Source organism: Megalops cyprinoides, chromosome 15, assembly GCF_013368585.1.
Source record: "Megalops cyprinoides isolate fMegCyp1 chromosome 15, fMegCyp1.pri, whole genome shotgun sequence".
Classification (NCBI taxonomy): Eukaryota; Metazoa; Chordata; class Actinopteri; order Elopiformes; family Megalopidae; genus Megalops; species Megalops cyprinoides.
The window spans coordinates 14,516,410-14,536,299 of NC_050597.1; the positions used below are offsets into that span (position 1 = coordinate 14,516,410).

General features: G+C 38.4%; 1 protein-coding gene across 2 annotated transcripts in view; it reads right to left on the bottom strand.

Annotated features, from left to right (window-relative positions):
• Window positions 1–11,996: 11,996 nt before the first annotated feature.
• Window positions 11,997–19,890, bottom strand: part of khdrbs2 (KH domain containing, RNA binding, signal transduction associated 2) — a 99,911-nt gene continuing 92,017 nt past the window's right edge. The window contains exons 7-9 of one of the 2 annotated variants that reach the window (XM_036547336.1): window positions 19,366–19,448; window positions 15,983–16,041; window positions 11,997–12,312 (exon numbers count right to left, since the gene is read on the bottom strand). In XM_036547336.1, the coding sequence (XP_036403229.1) occupies window positions 12,218–12,312; window positions 15,983–16,041; window positions 19,366–19,448 (237 nt within the window). In that variant the 3' untranslated portion in view covers window positions 11,997–12,217. Of the gene's footprint in view, window positions 12,316–15,982; window positions 16,042–19,365; window positions 19,449–19,890 lie in introns of both variants that reach the window. The other variant, XM_036547335.1, reaches the window with a different exon arrangement.

Sequence of the window (19,890 nt, forward strand, 5' to 3'; positions counted from 1 at the left end):
TTCCACTTCTTTGACTTAACCCAGATGGACAGCATATTAGGAGCATATTAGGAGAAACATTACTGAGGTCATTGATTCCATTTTCATATGCTTAAATTACCATCACATTTAATAGTAACAAAATGAGTTTGTTCACCAATTGTTTTCAAGTATAAATAACAGCAACACTGACCCCTGAACACTAACGACCAGCTGGAGAAAGTAAGGATGACGGATGTGGACTATAGCCATCAAGTTTCAAACAATCCTCGATTCCTATATCACTGTTAGGCCTTCCCTTCCATGCAAATATGGAAATTACAAACATTAGCACTATAAACCTCCCATGAGAATAAAGGTAGCTGATCAGAGGTAGAAAGCTGAGTGATGCTGAGCAACAGCACACAGTGCTCTGGATATTTCCCATCTCTTTTAAAGAGTCATGGTCCTTCAACCTGTGAAACTACTTCATTGTCTCATGTAGTGAAAAAGACTAGATTCAAACACAGGAAACAGTGCCATGTCTACAGAACCATGCTGTGCAATTCAACTAATAAAATACTTTGACATGCAAGGATGTGGCATATTTTCCAACAAGGACAGTGCTGTTGCTTGTATTTGCTTCACAGGGAGAGAAGTTCTTACAACATTCATCTATGACTGGCATGCCAGAAAGTGGGCTGAGATACAGCTGGCAGATTCAGAGAGGGCTTGTGCTTATGGTAGCCAAGGTAGGATGTAAATGGAAGAATGGCAAACAAAGAACTACTGGGATGACACTAAAGAACTATGTCCCCCTGAGATGGAGGTCTGTCAATGATAAAAGAATCTTGAGTGTGGCTATGCTTCAGGAACATTGATTTTTGAAAAGGTGGAAAGTGCCCGGTAAATCTGCACTGAACGTCTCAATGCCTTCATCTTTCAATCACACTTTTCTCATAGTTTAATGACAACTAGAAGAGTTTGTTTTCCTAAATCTCTGCCAGTGGGAGAAGTGAAAACACGAGGGATACACCTGAGCAAGGCATATCAAGCAATGGTTAATGTTTTCTTTTCCTGCTCTTGATGTGAAAATTAATCCACACAGAGGCTGTTTTAATAACAGCTGTCTTTATCAATCACAAAGAGAACTTTCTTTTTTTACCCTTCCAGCCAGCATGGTACAACATTAAAAACAAACAACAGCAATCTGTCACCATCGTTACCTTCTTCATACACAATGAAGTGTGATTTCAATAAATCCAAGCGCTATCCGTCTTGTGCGGGAACATTTATTAGTCTGCACAACATTGGTTTTAATTGCTGCTGCATGGAGACAGGATTAATACGTACACAGCCCCCATCAGCTATTTTCTTTGCTGGTGAATTTACTGTTGTTCTTCAGATGTCCTTTGGTACACTTTTGGCAGTAGGTTTACAAAAGTCAAAAGGGGTCACATAACTGAACTTCAAAAATCCTTACCAAAGTAAACAAAACAGTTGTGCACTAAATACAGTTTATATCTTTCACTGTATAAGCACTGGCATACTTCTGTCTTGAATATTTAACACAGAAATGCAGCAGATTATACTGTATTTGGAATCAAGCATTTAAATGTGAATTCAATAGAATTTTAAGAGCTATAAAATGGGGTCCATGTGAATTTAGTTTGCCTTTATATTTCAGCAGTAGTTATACTGTGTACTTTTAGGACTTCTGTAACAAACCGTAACTGGCATGGTATATACATGGTATGTGGGGTGGAAGTAGGGGCTTATAGTGGCTAGAGGGAAACAAGCTAGCCCCTCCTAGAAAATTCCCTTAAATTCAGTATAGCTAACAAACTAAAAAAAAAAAAAAAAAAAAAAAAACTAATACAACCCACATTAATGGGTTGAACAGATGTTATTACACGTAAAAAATGAAATTCATTTCAAAGTTGAGCACAAAAGAGACCTAATTTAAAAGTACGTAGTGTTACTGATATTTTACTGACTGATACATCATAACTATATTTGACTTTCTCTTTCACTACATATGGAAGAGGCTTGTAAAGAAAACAAAAGTAAGTGGGTTGGACAATGCTATGATGGATGTAACAATGGAATTAAACTATTTCCAGTGTTTCTCAATCCTCCTCCTGGAGCCCCCTTGTCCTGAATATCTTCTATCTATCCTTGCTCCAAACATGCTCTTGATTAAATCAGGTCTGCTCAGCTAATCAAAAGTGCCACAGATTAGTTCAGTCAGGTTGGTAGAGCAGGGAAAGATGGAAAATGTGTGGAGCAGGGGGGCCCCAGGAGCAGGATTGAGAATCAGTAATTTAGACAAAAAGTGCCACAAGAAATACATGTGCGTTGGTTTAAATATTGTTTGAATGTAGTGTCGTTAGACTGTGTGAAGAAGGCAACATCAGCAGCAAACTCCTTTGCCACGATTCAGATGCTGCACTGTTTCTTTACTGAGTTATATGGGCATGATATCATCTTCAAACCGCAACTGGCACCTGAGCTAGGAAAAGCACTGGCAAACTGAAAAGACTCTCTGAGACTCTATTGTCATGCCAGTATGCCCCTCATTGGGCAGCAAGAAAAACATTTCCAGCTATTTGCAAGACACTCCCAGTGATCCAGATCCATGTCTAACTCTCACAGAGCAACAGAGGCCAAAGCTCTGCATGCAGTGACTGGCAACTCTTTCACAGTCAAGCTATTTTTTTACTGGAGGAAACTTTTCCTGCACAGCAAAACACTGTCAGATCATCTTCAGTACTCTGACTCACACTTGGCCTCTGCTATGGATCTTGTCCACACTGTGATTTCCTCACTGAATGACCAGCTTTGCCCAGAGGCATAGGATGCTCTTTGGCAAAGAGCAAATGAACTGTGTAGCTTGGCCCAGGTCAATACAGACAAAAAAGACAATGTACACAACACTGGCATCTTAAAGATTTTGTTGACTCTCACACCAAGAACAGACAGACTTTGTCAAGCGCAGTGCCTCAGTGACAGAAAAAAAGAAGGGAGAAACTACAAATGCAACAATAGACTTAGCTCCAATACTGAAACCATACAAAGGCCTTTTCATCGACCTTGATAAGTTTGTGTGCATAACTGTCACACTGGCATCAGCTCGGCCTCCTGTGAGTGAAGCTTCCCTTTTTTGCGCCAACTGAAAACACACTTGACGTACAGCAGTAGAGATTTGCGCACAAGCAACCTGGCTCTCCTGACAATAAATTCCATAAGGACCAAAGGACTAGAAATGGATTACATCATCAATGATTTGTCTGCAAACAGGAGGATTTTGCTGATGTGAACTGTTTAGTGAATAACATTTGCAAACACAGCTTGCTTTTTTTATGCTTGTGTGGGCGTATTTTAAGAATCAGGTGGAATGGCCAACTAACCTTTTTCAAAAATTTCATTCTGGAATCTTTAAAAAGACATTGGGCTGAGCTTTGTTTAATTGTTTTACATTTTAAAGAAGCCATCTAACTAGTCTTGCTTTGTGAAATATCTGAAAGAGACAGATTATATAGAGAAAGGATAAAAGCTGACTTTCATTTGCTCTGCCGTTTGATCAGAGAAACAGACAAGACTATACCACCAAGTTGTGTGTGTGTGTGTGTGTGTACGTGTGTGTGTGTGCGTGCATGTATGCATCCACAGGAACAGACACTGGGGAATGGGGAGACAAATGGAGATATAATTCTGTGTTGTAAATACATGTTGTGGTTATGTGAGAATGTATGAGGTATGAGTTAATTACCTAGTAAAGGCTTGGTCACTTTTTAAAACATATACTTCTCTCTTATCTTTATGACTTATAAGCACCTAGCACATTTATGCTACTCCAGGGTCATCAATGGACAGTTTAATAAATGATGGTTCAGTCTACCCTGAATATTCATTTGTCACCTCTCAGCCACTGCAGTGTGGAAGGGCTAGTGTACCTGCCACTATACATTACAATAACTTGTCAAAAATGTGTTTCTTAAAGCCTTGACTGATGGTTGAGAAGTATGAAGTGAGAAGCCAAACCATAGTCTTGTTGTTTGAAACCATGATCTTACAATGGCAGTCTGCCTTGTTCGTTTTTTTTTTTTTTTCTTCATTTAGCTTGTTGTAAAAAGAACTACCTTTTGTGGCTGTCACAGGTTATGTTGCAAAGAAAGAGACTTGACTCTGCAGTACAACAGTGTACAGTTTTGTAGAGATGACTGATGACCTGTTTTTTTTTTTCCACCGTTTTAATGTGATTTGTGATGAAGTAAAAGTTTGAAATACACCTTAACTTTTATTCAAGGGCCATCTAGGCCTACCATTTACCTCTCTGTAATGACTACATGGCAGAAATGGAGAATGGATAAATGCCATATTCATTTGAAATGTAGTGGCCTTACACTTATACACTTATCCAGCTTGCATCATAAATAATTGATTATATGTTATGGTACGGTATGAAATAAAAAAACCATGCAGAAGTATTCAGAGTTGACATGGGCTGGGACTCCATTAACATTTATGCTCAAGCCTCAACAGTGTACATTTTACAGTATGTCTCCCTAATTATAGTGTAGTTGCATGCTGCATATTATGTTGGGAATGATTATTTTCAATACAAACAATTGTTATGCAGTCGCAATATGATATATTGCAGTAAAATGACACATAATTATAGTTTTAAAGAATTACTTTGGAACACTTGATAAATAAACAACCAAGTACAATTGCATAATTAGTAAGTATTAGTAAGTGATAATTATTCTAAAACAGTAATTGTAACATGGGTAGAGTGGATTTAACGCTTCAGCTGAAGCACTAATACTGTGGCTAATAATAAGCCGCTGCTTATATGCTTCTATTTGTAAATGCTTATGAATGTGAAATCCATGTGATAGCTATAAATGTTATGCAGCCATTCAGTGGTTCTGCTCTACAGAACCTTTCAAGAAAGGCATTATGCTATCAACAGATCAATTGATCTTATGCAATAAATTATTACAAATATTATGCCAAAAAGAGAGGATAATTATTAAGTTGCCAAGTAATGACAACAGCAATAATAGTATTAAGAGAAATGTATTAAAATTATAAGACCATGTTAAGATATGGGCAATACCCTCCATTTCTACAAAACTGAAATGCCACCTGATGATGGCCTTTTTTAAGCCGCAGTCTAGATGATCAATGGCAACATTTTTAACACTTGCTTGTTCATATTTCATACATCCCTTTGAGGCGGACGAGCTGCTGTGCTGTAGACAAGCCCCCTGATTAATTGTTTATGATGGCTTTTAAAATCAATGCACAAAGAATAATTCACCGGCTCCTTATCTGGATGAGAAGCTAATGTAGAATTAATTCCTGGCCCTGTTTTTTTTTTTTTTTTTATCAGGACAAGCAATATTTCAATGCCACCCGGTATATAATAAAAATAATTTCATCCTGTTGTGGAGTTATTGCTCGATCACTGCAGCGAGTATGGGGATCCGGCCTTAGCCCATAAAGTGTGATAGATTAACACACTTACGTATCTAATGCCCACATCTAACCTGGGGTAAGGAATAATAGAATTCTCTTTAAAAGGAAAGTGTGTGTGTGTGTGTGTGTGTGTGTGTGTGTGTGAAGGGGGTGGGGGTGGGTATAATGTTGGGGCCTGCTGCCAATAAATTTGCTGGCAAGCTGTAAACTGCAAGGGAGGAGTGCCAAGCCAGCTGTCCCTCAATGCCTCGAAATCCCCATGCAAAAAAGCAGAGGCTGACAGAACAGAATTAATTAAGACCGTGTGTCAGTCTCGATAATTACCTCACTCGCCCATAGATAAACATTCCTCTTCGTTTATCTCTTTATTTTAGGGAGGTTTAGTGAGGGTGATTCAATTCTCGAGAACGGAAATGGAATGGATAGCAGCAATCCTGTTGCTGTCACTGAATCCTTTTTAAAGATGTATTAAAAATGATTTGATTATTTGATAAAATGTAAAGGTCTATGGACTGATTTACTGGTATATATTTTTTAATACAAATACACAAATTATTATGAAATAAAGCTGAAACAATATTTTATCTTGATAAAGAATAAATTTGTTCTGTACAGTTTTTGCTCTTGATTTTCACCCAGCTTCATAGTCAACAGTTCATTCACTGCATCACCTGTATTTAATTATCTCTAATGGGGTGATGTAGTGCTTATGCAAAAGTCAATCAAGTCTCTCAAGTGTATCATGATTGGTCATAAAAGATCTACTAATTCAAAAACTTTAGTCAGTTTTCAAAATTTGTATGCTTTAAATCATACATGCATAACATTTCAGATGGCTAGATTTCCATACTATTATGGATTTGTTTGATTGGTCAAGATGTTTTATTGTTAAGGTGAAATTTTACTTGGTTTGTAAAAAATATTTTAGCTCATTTTTATTGAACTGTGAAATACCCACATGATCAAAGCACTGGTGTATTGGAACACAGTTTCCATTAAGCAGATAGTCCCCACAGACTTGCAGTCATGTGTGTAATTAATCTTTGTATTTACTCTTTGGAGGCTACTTTATTTGGAGCAGGCTTTACCTTCTAGCAAACCCCATAAAGCTAATGCTGTGTTCTGCTAAATAGATGATTAATTGAATTGTGTTAACGAACCTCAACACACTCCATTTATTTAAAAAAGAAACTGTGGCTTTTTAGATTTCCACTCCATTAAAACAGACGTTAAATAATACAGTGCTTATGTTCTTCTTCAATGCATAAATATGTATTTGTGTTTACAAGTACTGCAGCGAAATGTAGTCATAACAGACTTTAAAAAAAAAAAGAGAAAAAATCCAGAAGAGAGAAAATCGACATGGCACTCAATTGCCTTAACAAATTCTTCTATTCTTTAAAGCAATTAATCTTTAACTGAGATGGCACAACACTGCCTCTGAGAAACTTTCTTCCTCAGATGAAATATTCTACATTTTCAGTCACTTTTGCATTTTGGCCAAGTTGCCTTTGCCCCTCTCTGTTTCCTCCAACTCCAGATGCAGTCATATCTCTCTATCATAAGGGGCCATACTTCTGATAGAGATGGTGGTGGTGTCATTCACAGGTAGTCTTCAAATTCATCTGCCTATGGATTATTCATACCTACATCCAGTGTTCTCTGATATGGGGACCAACAGAAGAACTCTTTTCTGTAAGCTTTTCCTTTTTAATATGAATTTTTGTAGGAAATGGGGAGGGGTGATATAACATGAACAAACCTCCAATTAATATGAGGCTGCGATTTCACTGAGATCATACTCAAATCAACAGACTGCAGCAGTTGATAGTTTGGCAGGTATAAGCCTTCTATTGTGTAACTGTTTGAAGTAACACTGATTGATCATGTTACTGTCTTTGGAGAGGTAGTAGTGAAAGTATACTACCTTTTCAAGTCACTCACAGTTCAGAGAATGAATGTATTTGAATAAAACAAAAAAAAATTCTCCACAATGTGGTACATAAAATAAGCAATAACAGAATTTGTTTCCCTTTTACACAACAAAGACAGCTGCATCAGAAGACTTTCTACTGAACAAGCAGACTTGAATACACAGGGTGGTCCACCTTCACAAACACAATGGAAAATGTACATATTCATGGATATCTTTGTTCTCCCTGTGTCACAGTTTTCATTCACTGGAATCCAATACTGTGGTGAAATTAATCCTGCTAAAAATGGAACAAATAAGGCATAGCACTCAGCCTGAGATCTCCTAAGGTTGCTCTCTGTCTTGCTGACATGTTTAATCTAAAGCGAGGACCCCCCCCCCCTCCTCCCCACTAGCACTCACATGTATAGAGGAGAATATAATGAGATGAGTGTCTGCTTGCTAAACAACTTTAAAACACCTCATCATAGCAAATTGCTTACTTTGGCTGATTGGGATGAGAGCAAAATGAATCACAATGAATACTTCCCCATACATCCATGCTTCATAACTGACAGGGATAAGATGAGGTGGTGTAAAGCTACAAACCTTAAAGATGGGGGGTTTGGAGTTGGGGGGGGGGGGGGGTCTACTGAATGTAAATCCTCCTGGATATTTCTGGTTTTACATCATCGAAAAAAAGTTTGAAACTTGTATTTACCAAACAGTAAACTACCACTAACAGCGGCATGTATTAACTACAGCACAAGTTATTAGTGTGCAGTACTCATGCTAGCAGTTGGATCAAATATGACTAACTTTTTTACTTTTGCTATTACCGATAGATCAGTGTCAGAATTATGCCTATAGATCCATATGATACATCATTTACTTTGATTCTGGCACTGGATCATTTGATTAGATGTTCTGCTTCTCTCCAGTGAACTTCTACCCCACTGTAAGCGGAGCAAATGTAGACTGTCAATATCGATGTCTGAAAACATAAAAAAGGTTTAGGTTTTCCAGCTGCTGTAATTACATGGTAACTCTGGAAAGTCCCAAGAAGGCATTGAGACTCACTGGTTCACATGACAAATTGACTAGATTCCCTAATTTACTTCCAGCAGCGTGGTTTTATATGGGGTTATTTCATGAGTTAAAGTACTTTTAAGGCCAATGGTTAAAACTGAGTGAAGAGGCACAGTTACAGTGATTTGACTGGGGGGAAAAAAAGTTTGATAAGCTTTGGCTTGTAGGAGCGTTGAATGTGGCATCGCTCCCCAGCTAACATATTGCATTCTTACTTTCTGTCACTCTATCCTCTGTAAAGTGTAATTGTGACAGCAGGGTCTTTATTGACCAGTTTAAAATTGGTGAGTCACCCCTCTACATTCTGAATGCTGCAACAGATGCTATTTTTACTATTTTTATTATTTTTTTTAAAAAAATGTACAGGTATTGTAACTGTAAGGTAAATGTTAAATGTATTGGTAGTGTAATTGTTGGTACTGCAAAACTGGGAGAGGTGGGGGGTTCGGAATGGGGCAAAGGCATCCAGTGTTTCTGCTGTTTGGTTCATTGCTCTAGTGCCATTTGTGTGGGTGGTGTTGAGGGTGAGGAAGCCAAGTCCCCTCTGTACCCCTCCGTAAACCATGAACTCTATGTAACTATGTACATAGTTACAGTTCCATAATTGCATAGTTGCAATTCCTTGAAGTAGGCGAGAGAAATATTTACAGGGTGGTGTCCTAACAATCTCAAATTACAGAATGCAGGTAGATATAGAATGCAGCAGGATTCAGAATATGTTCAGTGCTTTTACTAGTGGGCATAAATGCAGGCATCTCACTTAAGACAGTGTGTCTCCCAACCACTACAAACATGGGGGTGCAAATGTACAGCTCTGTTGCATTACACGTAATGTATAATCTGACAGGAACAACTTGTGACAATAAAGGTAAAAATAAATTTTAGACATAATAGTAACTGGCTCTGGATTTGTGATTGATAGATAAAAAATTAATTTTTATGTAAGGCAATACACTTGCCTGCCTGTACCTCAGTGTATTTGATCATTCTTGAGCTGATATGATATTACTTTCTACAGAACATCCATTAAAAATCTTATCATGGTAATCATGGTAATCATATTAGAGGCACAAACTGAATATTTATGACATGCAATGAAGATGAACGAAAGCAGACAGAAAGTTGCTTTGTTTCAACAGCTTTTAATGTGCATTTCATCTGGTCCGGCAGTAATTTTCTAATTTATCTCATTAAATGCAAGGAGTATTCATAGGCCTGGCAGATTTGTTTATCTAAATCCATAATATCAAATTTGCTTATTCCAATTTGCATAATTTAGATTCTCTGAAACTTCCAGAACTTTGAGCATTCAGTAGGCCAAGTGACGGATAATGACAATTCACCTTCTGCTACTTGATTTCGGTGCGTTCATTTACATAATCAAATCTGATAGGAACAATGCGTCTGAACATTGCTGTTTTATTCCGCCATTTGAGTCCTCGGGGGACATTCAATTGAAATTGGTTCAAACCGCATTCCTGAGTCTTAATCCTCTTTCTACCTGTGGTTGACTGTGTTGCTGAAGTTCAGACACAACTTATGAAAAATACATTCTGAATGAGCGTGACTTTGCAAGGTGGGAAATGCCAGCTGTCTAAAGCAACGTGTTCCCTTGGTTGTGAAATGGAAAATGGTGTTGATAAACCCGTCGTTTGTTTGCACAATGCCGCTACCCTGAAGAGTCTGTTTTGAAAGATGACAAAGTTTATCAACTTACCTCTCTCACATTCTTCCATCTATTGAGCAGTTCACACAGTGTGTGTCACCTGTAGAGAGACAAGGTGTCATTTTTTTCTACATGTCTCCAGTGTCAAATGCAAAAAAATCCACAAATACAAGACAGAACTGCGAAAAATAAATCCAATCTACATTCAGCATGCATGCAAATTGGCCTAAACACTATTCACAAGATATCAAAGCCTGTGTTACTATCAAAAAAGTAAACCAATCAGGGAGGACAAAAGCCAGAGTAACATGAAAATTACATTTTAGAGAGATCATTTTGATTGCCCTGTAACATTCTTGCAATCTTGTTTCTGGTTATGTAACTGAAGTTTAGCTTGATAGAAATTAATATTAGTTTTAGTTTCTTTTATTGATTGCAGAGTTATGTTTCTTTGTGGTGGGTCATTTTTTGAAGTCTAGTTAACATTAATTAGCGGTTTTTAAAAGGCCTAGGCACCTATTTGTGGTTAGATTGGGAAGGTTTACTTTTTTAAGAATTAGTAACTTTATCATTTACGATTGGCATACGCAAAATTAGAGTTATTATTGGGGTTACCTGCTTAACGTTTAGTCATCCTTTGAGTCCCGCGATCTAGTTTCTCTATAAGCATCAGCCTTCGGGCCTACTTGTCACAAGAGAGAGTTCAGATCTCTAACTGGCCATCAGTGGCGATGATATTTAAAGCAATAGAAATTGCAGATACAGTGTTCTGAGGTTAGATAACAGAAAGGAAAACAAGAAACATATGTGAAGCTGCTGGTTTGCTGGTAATAGACAGTGCAATCTAAAGAAAATGCATCCCACTCACTCTTAAGTGCGCAGACAAAGATTGTGAATCTATGCAATGTTCAAATGTTGGATGGGAGACTGCATATGTTGGCCAACTCAAGGGCATCTAGACAGTCTTACTGTGGTAAGGGGCATTTCTTACCTCATTTATCTCCATAACATTCTCAGAGACATGCTAATGCAAAGAAGTCCATCAGAATTTGTGTTTAGTAAGATCAAGCTTAGAAGATAGTTTAAAAATCCATTTATTGTACTAAACAATTGCTTACCATTAACATGTTATACATTTATACGACTAACCAAGATTCAAGAAACAATTTAGCTCTTTAGCTTTAAAATTATTTAACAATACTTCTTAGTGTATTAATACAGCTTATCTATTGTTACACAAAAAATGACTTAAGACAAAAGTTTCTAAAATTCATTTTTTGTTGATTTCTTTTTAATGTATCAAAACATTTTAGCCATTTCCTGAAGGAGAAATAAAGCAGGCATTTAGTGCTAGAAACAAGTAATTCAAATGTTTATATTTTACAAAAAAAGATTTCAGCTTTATTGACAAATTATGGCAAAACAAATTTGACAATTTATGGTCACCTATTTAGAGAAGCTTACACATGGTGCGTTATGTTCTTTTTATTACGTTTTATATACAAATACAAGTTAAACACTGAACAGAGCACTTAGATTTAGCTACATACATAGCTGGTTGCTTTCAATCCCAATAACAAAATTAAATTAAATTTACAAACTCAATATTTAACATCATAAAACTAACAAATATTAAAAGGAAAAAGTTATCTACAGCTTGGTTAGCATCACTTGAAAAGTTGCAATTCATTCTTGCCTTCAGCGACGAGACCAGGATTCGCTAAAGGGCATCAAGAAGCATCAAGTTCTGTGGAAACTTCATGCTTTTGCTTTTGAAGGACACACCAATGATGGACAACCAAGAAGAACAGCATTCCAGTGCAGAGAGTTTATCGACATAGCTTGCCAGATTTCAACGCGTTTGTCTGGTTTTGTTTTGCCTCTTGTACTTGTTCTCTAAAAATAAGTCCATGTTACAAAAACAATTAAGCTGACATTGTGTTGTAGGTTAGAGCGTTAGGCATATGAAACCCTGGAGGAGATGTCCCGGAAGATGGGAGAGGGGAGGCTCAAAAAAAGGAAGGACCAATTAATTTCTTGCTTTTGTGGGGGACTGCACAGTTCTAAAGTTGTCTGTAGTTGGAGGTGACAGATGTGGAGCACCTTCAATATCTACCATAGGGGTGTTCTCTGTAGCCCCCTCGCGATAGCCTTGACGGTGGGGCTTTGAGACTAGGGCGGGCTGCAGTCCACTCCTCTTCTGCTAGAAGTAGAGCGAAACATATTGAAGGCACACAGAACAGTAGAAACAAGAGGATCATCCATGAAGAAGTGCTGCTTGTGAACCAAATTCTTGCCAGTTTAGACCCATCTTCTGATGAAAAATAGACCTTCTGTAATAGTAAAGTTTGGTAATAGTGAGGCTGAATTGGTACTGAAAGCCATCTTACCCCTGCTTTGTAGGTGGGCTTTTCAAGTGTTTTTCCCTAATTCCATCTTAGATAAAAGCTACTTTGGAGGATCAGCAGAAATAAAAGGATGTAAACTTAGGTGAAGTTTTTCAAGACAAAAGAAACCTTTTTGTTTTGCAATTCTCATTTGGGGACATGGTGACTTAATAGAAGTGTTTTCAAATATGTTGCCGCAGTGCCACTCTGCCAAGATGCCAAATCTATATCTCTCACACAGTCCCTAAAGTCCCTTCAAACCCATACCATCAAAGTGATAATGGCCATTGCCTGTGAGGTGTAGGGTGATTGTGACAGCTCCCACAAGGTGCTCTGACACATCTCAGGGTTACTGTGTTCCTTCAGTCTGTAGGCGTCAGCTATTTTCATTGTGTCATTGACAATGATGATAACCTCGAATATCAAGAGCTTCTATACACTCAAAAACATCTTGTTCTTTGGTGGTATAGAAAAAGAGAGCTTTTAATTATTTTAGACAAACTGATACTTGGGGCCATATCAACCTTAATGAACAGAATATTTTCTTTTGCTCTGTAATGTACACTTTGGGAAGAAAAAAATGGCATTTGTAATACTTGAACTAAAACTGTTTTGATGAGATGAAAAGCCTTAATGTCTGGTAAAAAAAAAAAAAAACAAATGTGATGAATGCTATATGTAGTAAACACCTGATTGTACATAGCACTCGTGTTGTGAGGACCTAGATGTGAATCGTGCATAGGCTCCAATCATAAGCCTGCAGGTGAGACCACTGTTAGCTGGTCAGAGGGCAATAGATGTTCTGGTTCACCAAATTCCTCTGAGGATTTCCACACTGCATATACTGCCAAGCACAGTAAATCTAATCCTTCATGTGGCTCTTGAGGCAATATATTTGGGCTCTCCCATCCACACCCCCCTTACAGACACAGCAGAGAAGGAAGTAGTTTTTCCATCCTTATCGGGTGCATCTCTCTATAGACATGTACATGCGCGCGCGTGCGCACACACACTCACACTCACACACTCTCACTCACACACACACACACACACACACACACACACACACACACACACACACACACACACACACACACACACACACAAATTTTAGCCTGGCATTAATTTCAGTATCCTCCTCATATAGGAAACATTACAATTCCTAAATAGTAAGAGTCCTTAAGTTTCAATAAGTGTCCACATGGCTGTGGAGGTTTGAATCCTTCAGACTCAGTGAGAGATCCAGCACGATCCTGCTCTCATAAATATAACATGCCTGAAAAAAATCAATGCTGTATGAGGCCTCCAGAACATGCTCAGTGGCCCTCGAACACACATAATTACTCTCCCTGTGGGGCCAGGAACCATAACCTTCAAAGCTTTGCTGGAGCCCTATCATGTTTAATGTGGGGCTGTATATCACAGCACACTGTGTGGACTTGCCAAGGGTTTGCAAAGCTTTCAGCACCAGATAGGAAAGGCCTTTGATATTCACTCACTTAAGGGCCCAGTTCATGCTGGTCCAGCCTGGTGTCTTCACTGGACTAATTCGATAACCTGAGGTTGACCGTCACAGACCCTTAATTTTGTAGAGAAATAGTTTGAGCTAAGGGTCAATTTAATACCACCAGTAGCGAAATCCTGATTATGGCTGACTGAATGTAGAAGAGAAGTAACAGTATAAATAATGCATACATTTAGAAATCGACTTAAATTGAAACTCCCTGAACAGACTAAAACTTCAAGCTGCCTGTGGGGATGGTGATTGGTACCTGGGACAACCTACTTCTCCATGTAGATTTATTTGTTCTTGTCAGGCCACCAACCACTTCAGATTCTTATACAAAAACAAATGTGGAGGGTATCCTGATTTCATTCCACATAAGCTACTGATTCCAGACATCAATAAATTGTCTGACTGGATTTTTAACACATTTCTTTAGTACCATGGGAATATGTGATGATCTCAGATGGGTTATGGGAGTTATGACAAGAGTTAGCAAACAAGTCTCAAACTTTTCAATAAAATCTAAATGGTATTCTAAATCATGGACCACTCTCCAGAAATACAAGACAGCCTGACACACATTATAATCCCGCTAATTAAGGACTCAGATCTAGGTACAACTGTCTCTTCCACAGATGTACACTTGTATGACAACAGAGGAGATTAAGCACTTGATTTTCCACCATGGGCACCGCTGGGAACATGGCCTTCTCCATGGCAAATTAATTAGATGGGCTTTCTGCCCACAGTCCACACAAGGGGGGAAAATCAAGCCCCTGACCACAGCCGCTTGTTACGATTATTCAAATGACACAAAAAAGCAAGGTTCTCATGACATATGGCTCTGTCGCATCCATGTTCACGAAAGGCTCACGGAGAATCAGACCATTTCTCTCTCTCTGACACACCTTTTGCCAAGCTGTGAATCAGAAAAAAAACAAAGGCGGCATCTGCTGCTTGAGCCAAAGACAACAGGATCCCTGCTACCAGATCTAATCCTACAAGGGCACATTTACCGTGGACAAAATGCTGGCAGCGTATCCATACAGAAACCCCCTCCAGCCTGTTCCACTGACAGTGCCACATTTCCAGATCCCTACCAGGAAGGCCAACCCAGCCCCAGGTCTCACCATGCAGCCACTTGCACTGAGGCCTGGCCCCGCATTGAAGGTGCTCAGGACAATAGTGGCCTGACACTGGCTTACATCGCCAGGCCCTTTGCTTATCTCTCTGCTGAGAAACATCATCGTCGCAATAGGCACTAAGAAGGGGAGCTGCCAGCTTTGTCTGGCAAAGGCATCAGGCCGTGCCCCTGTCACATCATTTGCTGAGCAGCCTGGAAGGTCGTTAATGCCAGTGAATGGTGCACTGTCCTCATGGACACTGTAGTAGATGTCCCTTTATGTCGGGTGAGCACTTCTGCACATTTACTGTGACTGTGTGTGTTATGAAAGTATGCAGTGAATATGAGATCAACCAACCATTGCAAAAACTGGTGGGATGTTAAAAATAAACTCTTACTATATGTAGATGGAAAGAAACAGAGACAATGCCCACTTGAAAGGTAAGGTAACCTAAATGTATAGTTTGAAAAATGAAAAAAAAGAACTTTGTGTGGTTTCATTCTGCCGTGGATGAGCCGTCTGGGCAAATGATACTGTTGTCCCGTCAATAGATCTGACACTTGGCAGAGTAAAACACACTAGGGTACTAATCAGCCAGCATGCTTTCCCTGTGGATATCAATTTTTGCCTTCTGATTAATTGCTGGAGGGATCTGGCCCAAAATTGATCTACCCTGAGTATAGGACACCAAACTGCATAGTTAGGATCAAACAAATCAATCCTTGAAAAATGAGGCAAGAAAGGAGAGCAAGAACATTTTTATTCTTCGAACGACAGTGATTGATTGCTTTTCTCTGTTTCAGAACCCAAGCATAATAAAAAAATAACAAAGGAAAATCTTGGAATCTTTACCGTAATTGTCGTAGGTTTCATCGTTCGTCCCATGGCTGTATTCATAATATTCTGAGATGCTGCAATGAAAAAAAGGGGATATTCTACATGGAAACCGCACAATGTGGGAGAACACTGAAGAAAAACAGGAACAGTCCAGAATGCTCTAAGCACTGGAAGAGAGTCTACAGATACTTCCTTCTCCAATTAAACACTGCTGCCTAATTCTCTAATGACCAGTACTGAAGAAAACCATTACTTCATATACAGACATGGTACTTTCTTACAATAAAACATGAAAACACTTTAGAAGAGTAAAAAAGAACCAAACACCAACACAATTTTCATGTAATACAAACACATTCCATTTTTTTAATGTTCTAAAAGCTGCTGTTTCAGTGTAGTAATGAGGGAGAGTGAATTGTAACAGCACGGAAACGAAAATGAATCGGCCTAAAACAACCTCTCAACATTTCCCTTGATCATAAGTATCCTGAGAGTATTCTTTTTATGCTGAATCACTTTCCGTCTGAAGACAGGTGAGGACTGAACTGCTGTTTGACATCATGCTGAGGGGCGCAGTATTCCTAACTAGATAACAATGCATTAGTGAGTCAGGAAAATACAGCCTGCAATACTTTCAATCTTGTTTTAAGGTTAATAGTCCAATTACAAGATGGACAGATTCAGTCCTGGAAGGCCTTGGGGTCCTGCAATTTGCATTCCAGCTCATCTCCTAGTAAATTAATCAGACTAATTATCTCCTTAATTGATGGAGTCTCACATTCTTATGCTTGTTTCACGTTGAACATGCAAGCTCAGCAACGTATGCCTCAAGTCATTATTTTCAATATGAGAAGAGTGGAAGCACACCTACAGTAGACACAGGCCACAGTAGAGTGATGTGCACTATATTGCAGAGGAATGCCGAAGGTTAAATTATCTTTTATTACCTCCAGGGTTGAGCTGTGCGGCTGAGCTGTGGTAAAACTCAGGCAAACATGCACCTTATAAAATTTCTGAAGACTGACATCGTCTAGTGAGCCAGTCAGTTGCCAAAGAGTAAGGGGAGGCAGGAAGTCTGGAGGTTAAAAATATTCACTTGGGGATACCCTTTTGTCCTGAGTAGCTGAGTTGCTAACAAGAATGGCATTCTATGAATTGTTTGGGAAGAAAGGGGTGCTTATTAAGTTTGTTTATTGACTTGATTTTAGGTCCCTGCCAGCATTTTAAGGGAAAAATATTAAACTAAGTAAACAATGGCAGGCTGCTGTTAGTCTACCTGTTTGGTTACTATCTGTTGCTGGCAAGCAAAGTTGTGGTATATGTGTTATGTGTTATTTGTGAGCTGGCTAGTTAATTACCTATTTATTATAAGTTAGGTACCTAGTTATTACAGCCAGCTAGTTAACTATAATATCACCAGACAACTAGACATATAGCCATCAATTTAATGTTCGCTAGCCATGAACTAGCAAACAAGTTATTTCATCCAGTTAGCTAAAATATTACTATGCAGCCAGATAAATAGCCAATTAAAGGTAGCTAGCAATTTCTTATAACCAGATAGCTAATATACAGCCAGAGAAAATTACGAGTTTGCTTGCTCTACTTTCTGATGCTAATGTTTCTCTAGCCGCCAAGCTAGTTCAGGCAAGAAGTTCCTTTATTTCCATAAGAAGATCCATTAATGCAAAACATAATACTAGAATGGTGAAGTACTGTATATCATCATACTGTCATGCATGTAATTTATAACAATGATTGAAAACCTTAACAACCCATGTACTGCTGTTTGCACTTTCATGAGTAGGTGTCCACCATATTGTTTTTGCATTTCTCTGCATGTTTAAACCATGACAGATCAGTGTCATCTCTGCTTAAAATACAAAGAGTTCTAGGTAACCAGATCTACCCCCTTGCTGTGAAGCTGGTGCTTTTGCAGACTTGCTCAAAGGGGGTAGTTAAGGACACAGCAAGCAAGCAAGCATCCCCCCACTCGTCCTCACCAGCATCTCAATTCTTAGTTATATTTGCACGTAAATATGTATCATAGCCTCAACAGCTATGAGGACATAGGGTTTATGTGGGCAAATTCATTCTGTTAGAATATTCCAGCCACACAATGACTCATGTCTGACAAGTATAACACTCTGAAAACAGTGAGTCTACTCTCTCATCCAGGAAGCTGTACTTGGACAAAATATATAATACACAACATGTGTATTACTTCATTAGTATGCGATTTCAAATGTGTGATCTCTGACTCATCCAAAGTGGTGGAGGGTAAAGATGCATAGAGGGTCTGAGCTGTAAACAAAGGTGAGGATGAGAAATTTCGTAACCCATTTGATTTTTTTTTTCTCTTCTTTGAGGTAATTACATTGGCCACATATCTCACCTATTGCATCTCCCACTGCAAAACATCCCATCAGATGGACAATCTATTAGAATTTATTTATTTTTATTAGAATTCACTCAGGAAACACATTATTGAGAAATGTCAAATGTGCACCTTTCTTTAAAACAACTCGGACAGCTAGCTTTGGATCATGAACATTTACAAAGACAGAAAGTACACATTTGTATGCACTGTTTGATACAAGGGGTTGGGATTCAGCTTGACTTTGGAATGAAAAAGCATAGGAGCGTTTACACAGATCAAAGGAGATGGTTCTATTTATTTCATCAGTGAGAATAATCTGCAGCCTGTTTTAGAAGTGTCAGAGAGGCACAAATTAGTATTCGATGTGACAAAATAAATAGTGTCTAAAGAATGATTTCAGCTGATAAACAAAAGATGAAGAACTTTCAAAAGTTGATTTAAGAAATCTATAAAATAAGTATATGCAGAATTAAACCCAAAGTACTTCTTCAAACTGGTTAAAAGCAAAACTTCCTGCACTTGGAAGATTGTAATTGTGTTTCAGAATACCTTGAGTGGATGTGGTTTCAGAATGACATTTTAAGTGAAACATATAAAGTGAATAAAAGGGAGAGTAATCATTTTAGGAAGGAAGATAAGGGTAAAAAGCCTAGACACACATCATAAAAGCTTTTGGATGAAATGAAGCCATTTTATGACCGTATTGTTTCTGCCTAACATGGTAGATTGCTACAAAATGGTCTGTGGAGTACTTATTTTAAGGTAATGGATCTGTGCATTTCCAATGCCAGAATACCATAAAGCCATTTTATTTATTTATTTATTTTCATTTTTCTGTGCATTTTTGTACCAGAAAGAGAAGCCTAAAAGAACAGAAAAAGTTCACAATAGTTCACAATCAGTTCAGCACATGGTCCTATGGAGAGCAATAATGCAGTCTCTCACCATTCTGCCTCTGGGCTGTACAAAAAGGCAAATGGCTGTATATAATGTTTCAAAATACAAATATAAAACATACCTCTTTGATTGGCTGTTGTAGTTGTCGTCATATGCATCGTAGCTCTGATCATCGTACTCTCCGTCATATCCGTCATCGTATCCCTGAGATCAAAATTAGCAGCACCAATCAATTAACCACACTGGGCACAAAACATTACCCCAAAACCACTTGGAGAGACCCACTTCCACAAAGTTCCCTCTGACATTCTCCATCTCACAACCTCAACAAAGACTAGTTGTTGTATGGAGGTTTAGAAAAATCATTGATTATTCATGACTGTTGCTTTGACAATTTAATTAAAGACTTTTCTTGCGTAGGCGGGGTGACACCACCAATACACATCCCTATGAAAATATGGAAAGGTGTTCACTGAGACAAGTATTGCTACAGCAGGAAACTTGGATGTCCTCATCCAGCACTGAGTCAATATACAATACCAACCAAGCAATATACTATAACAACCAAAATTTACAGCATGAAGTGATATGTTTATTTTGTATTTGTTTTTCTGTCGAATGGGCCATTGGGAATGTTGGTCACAAA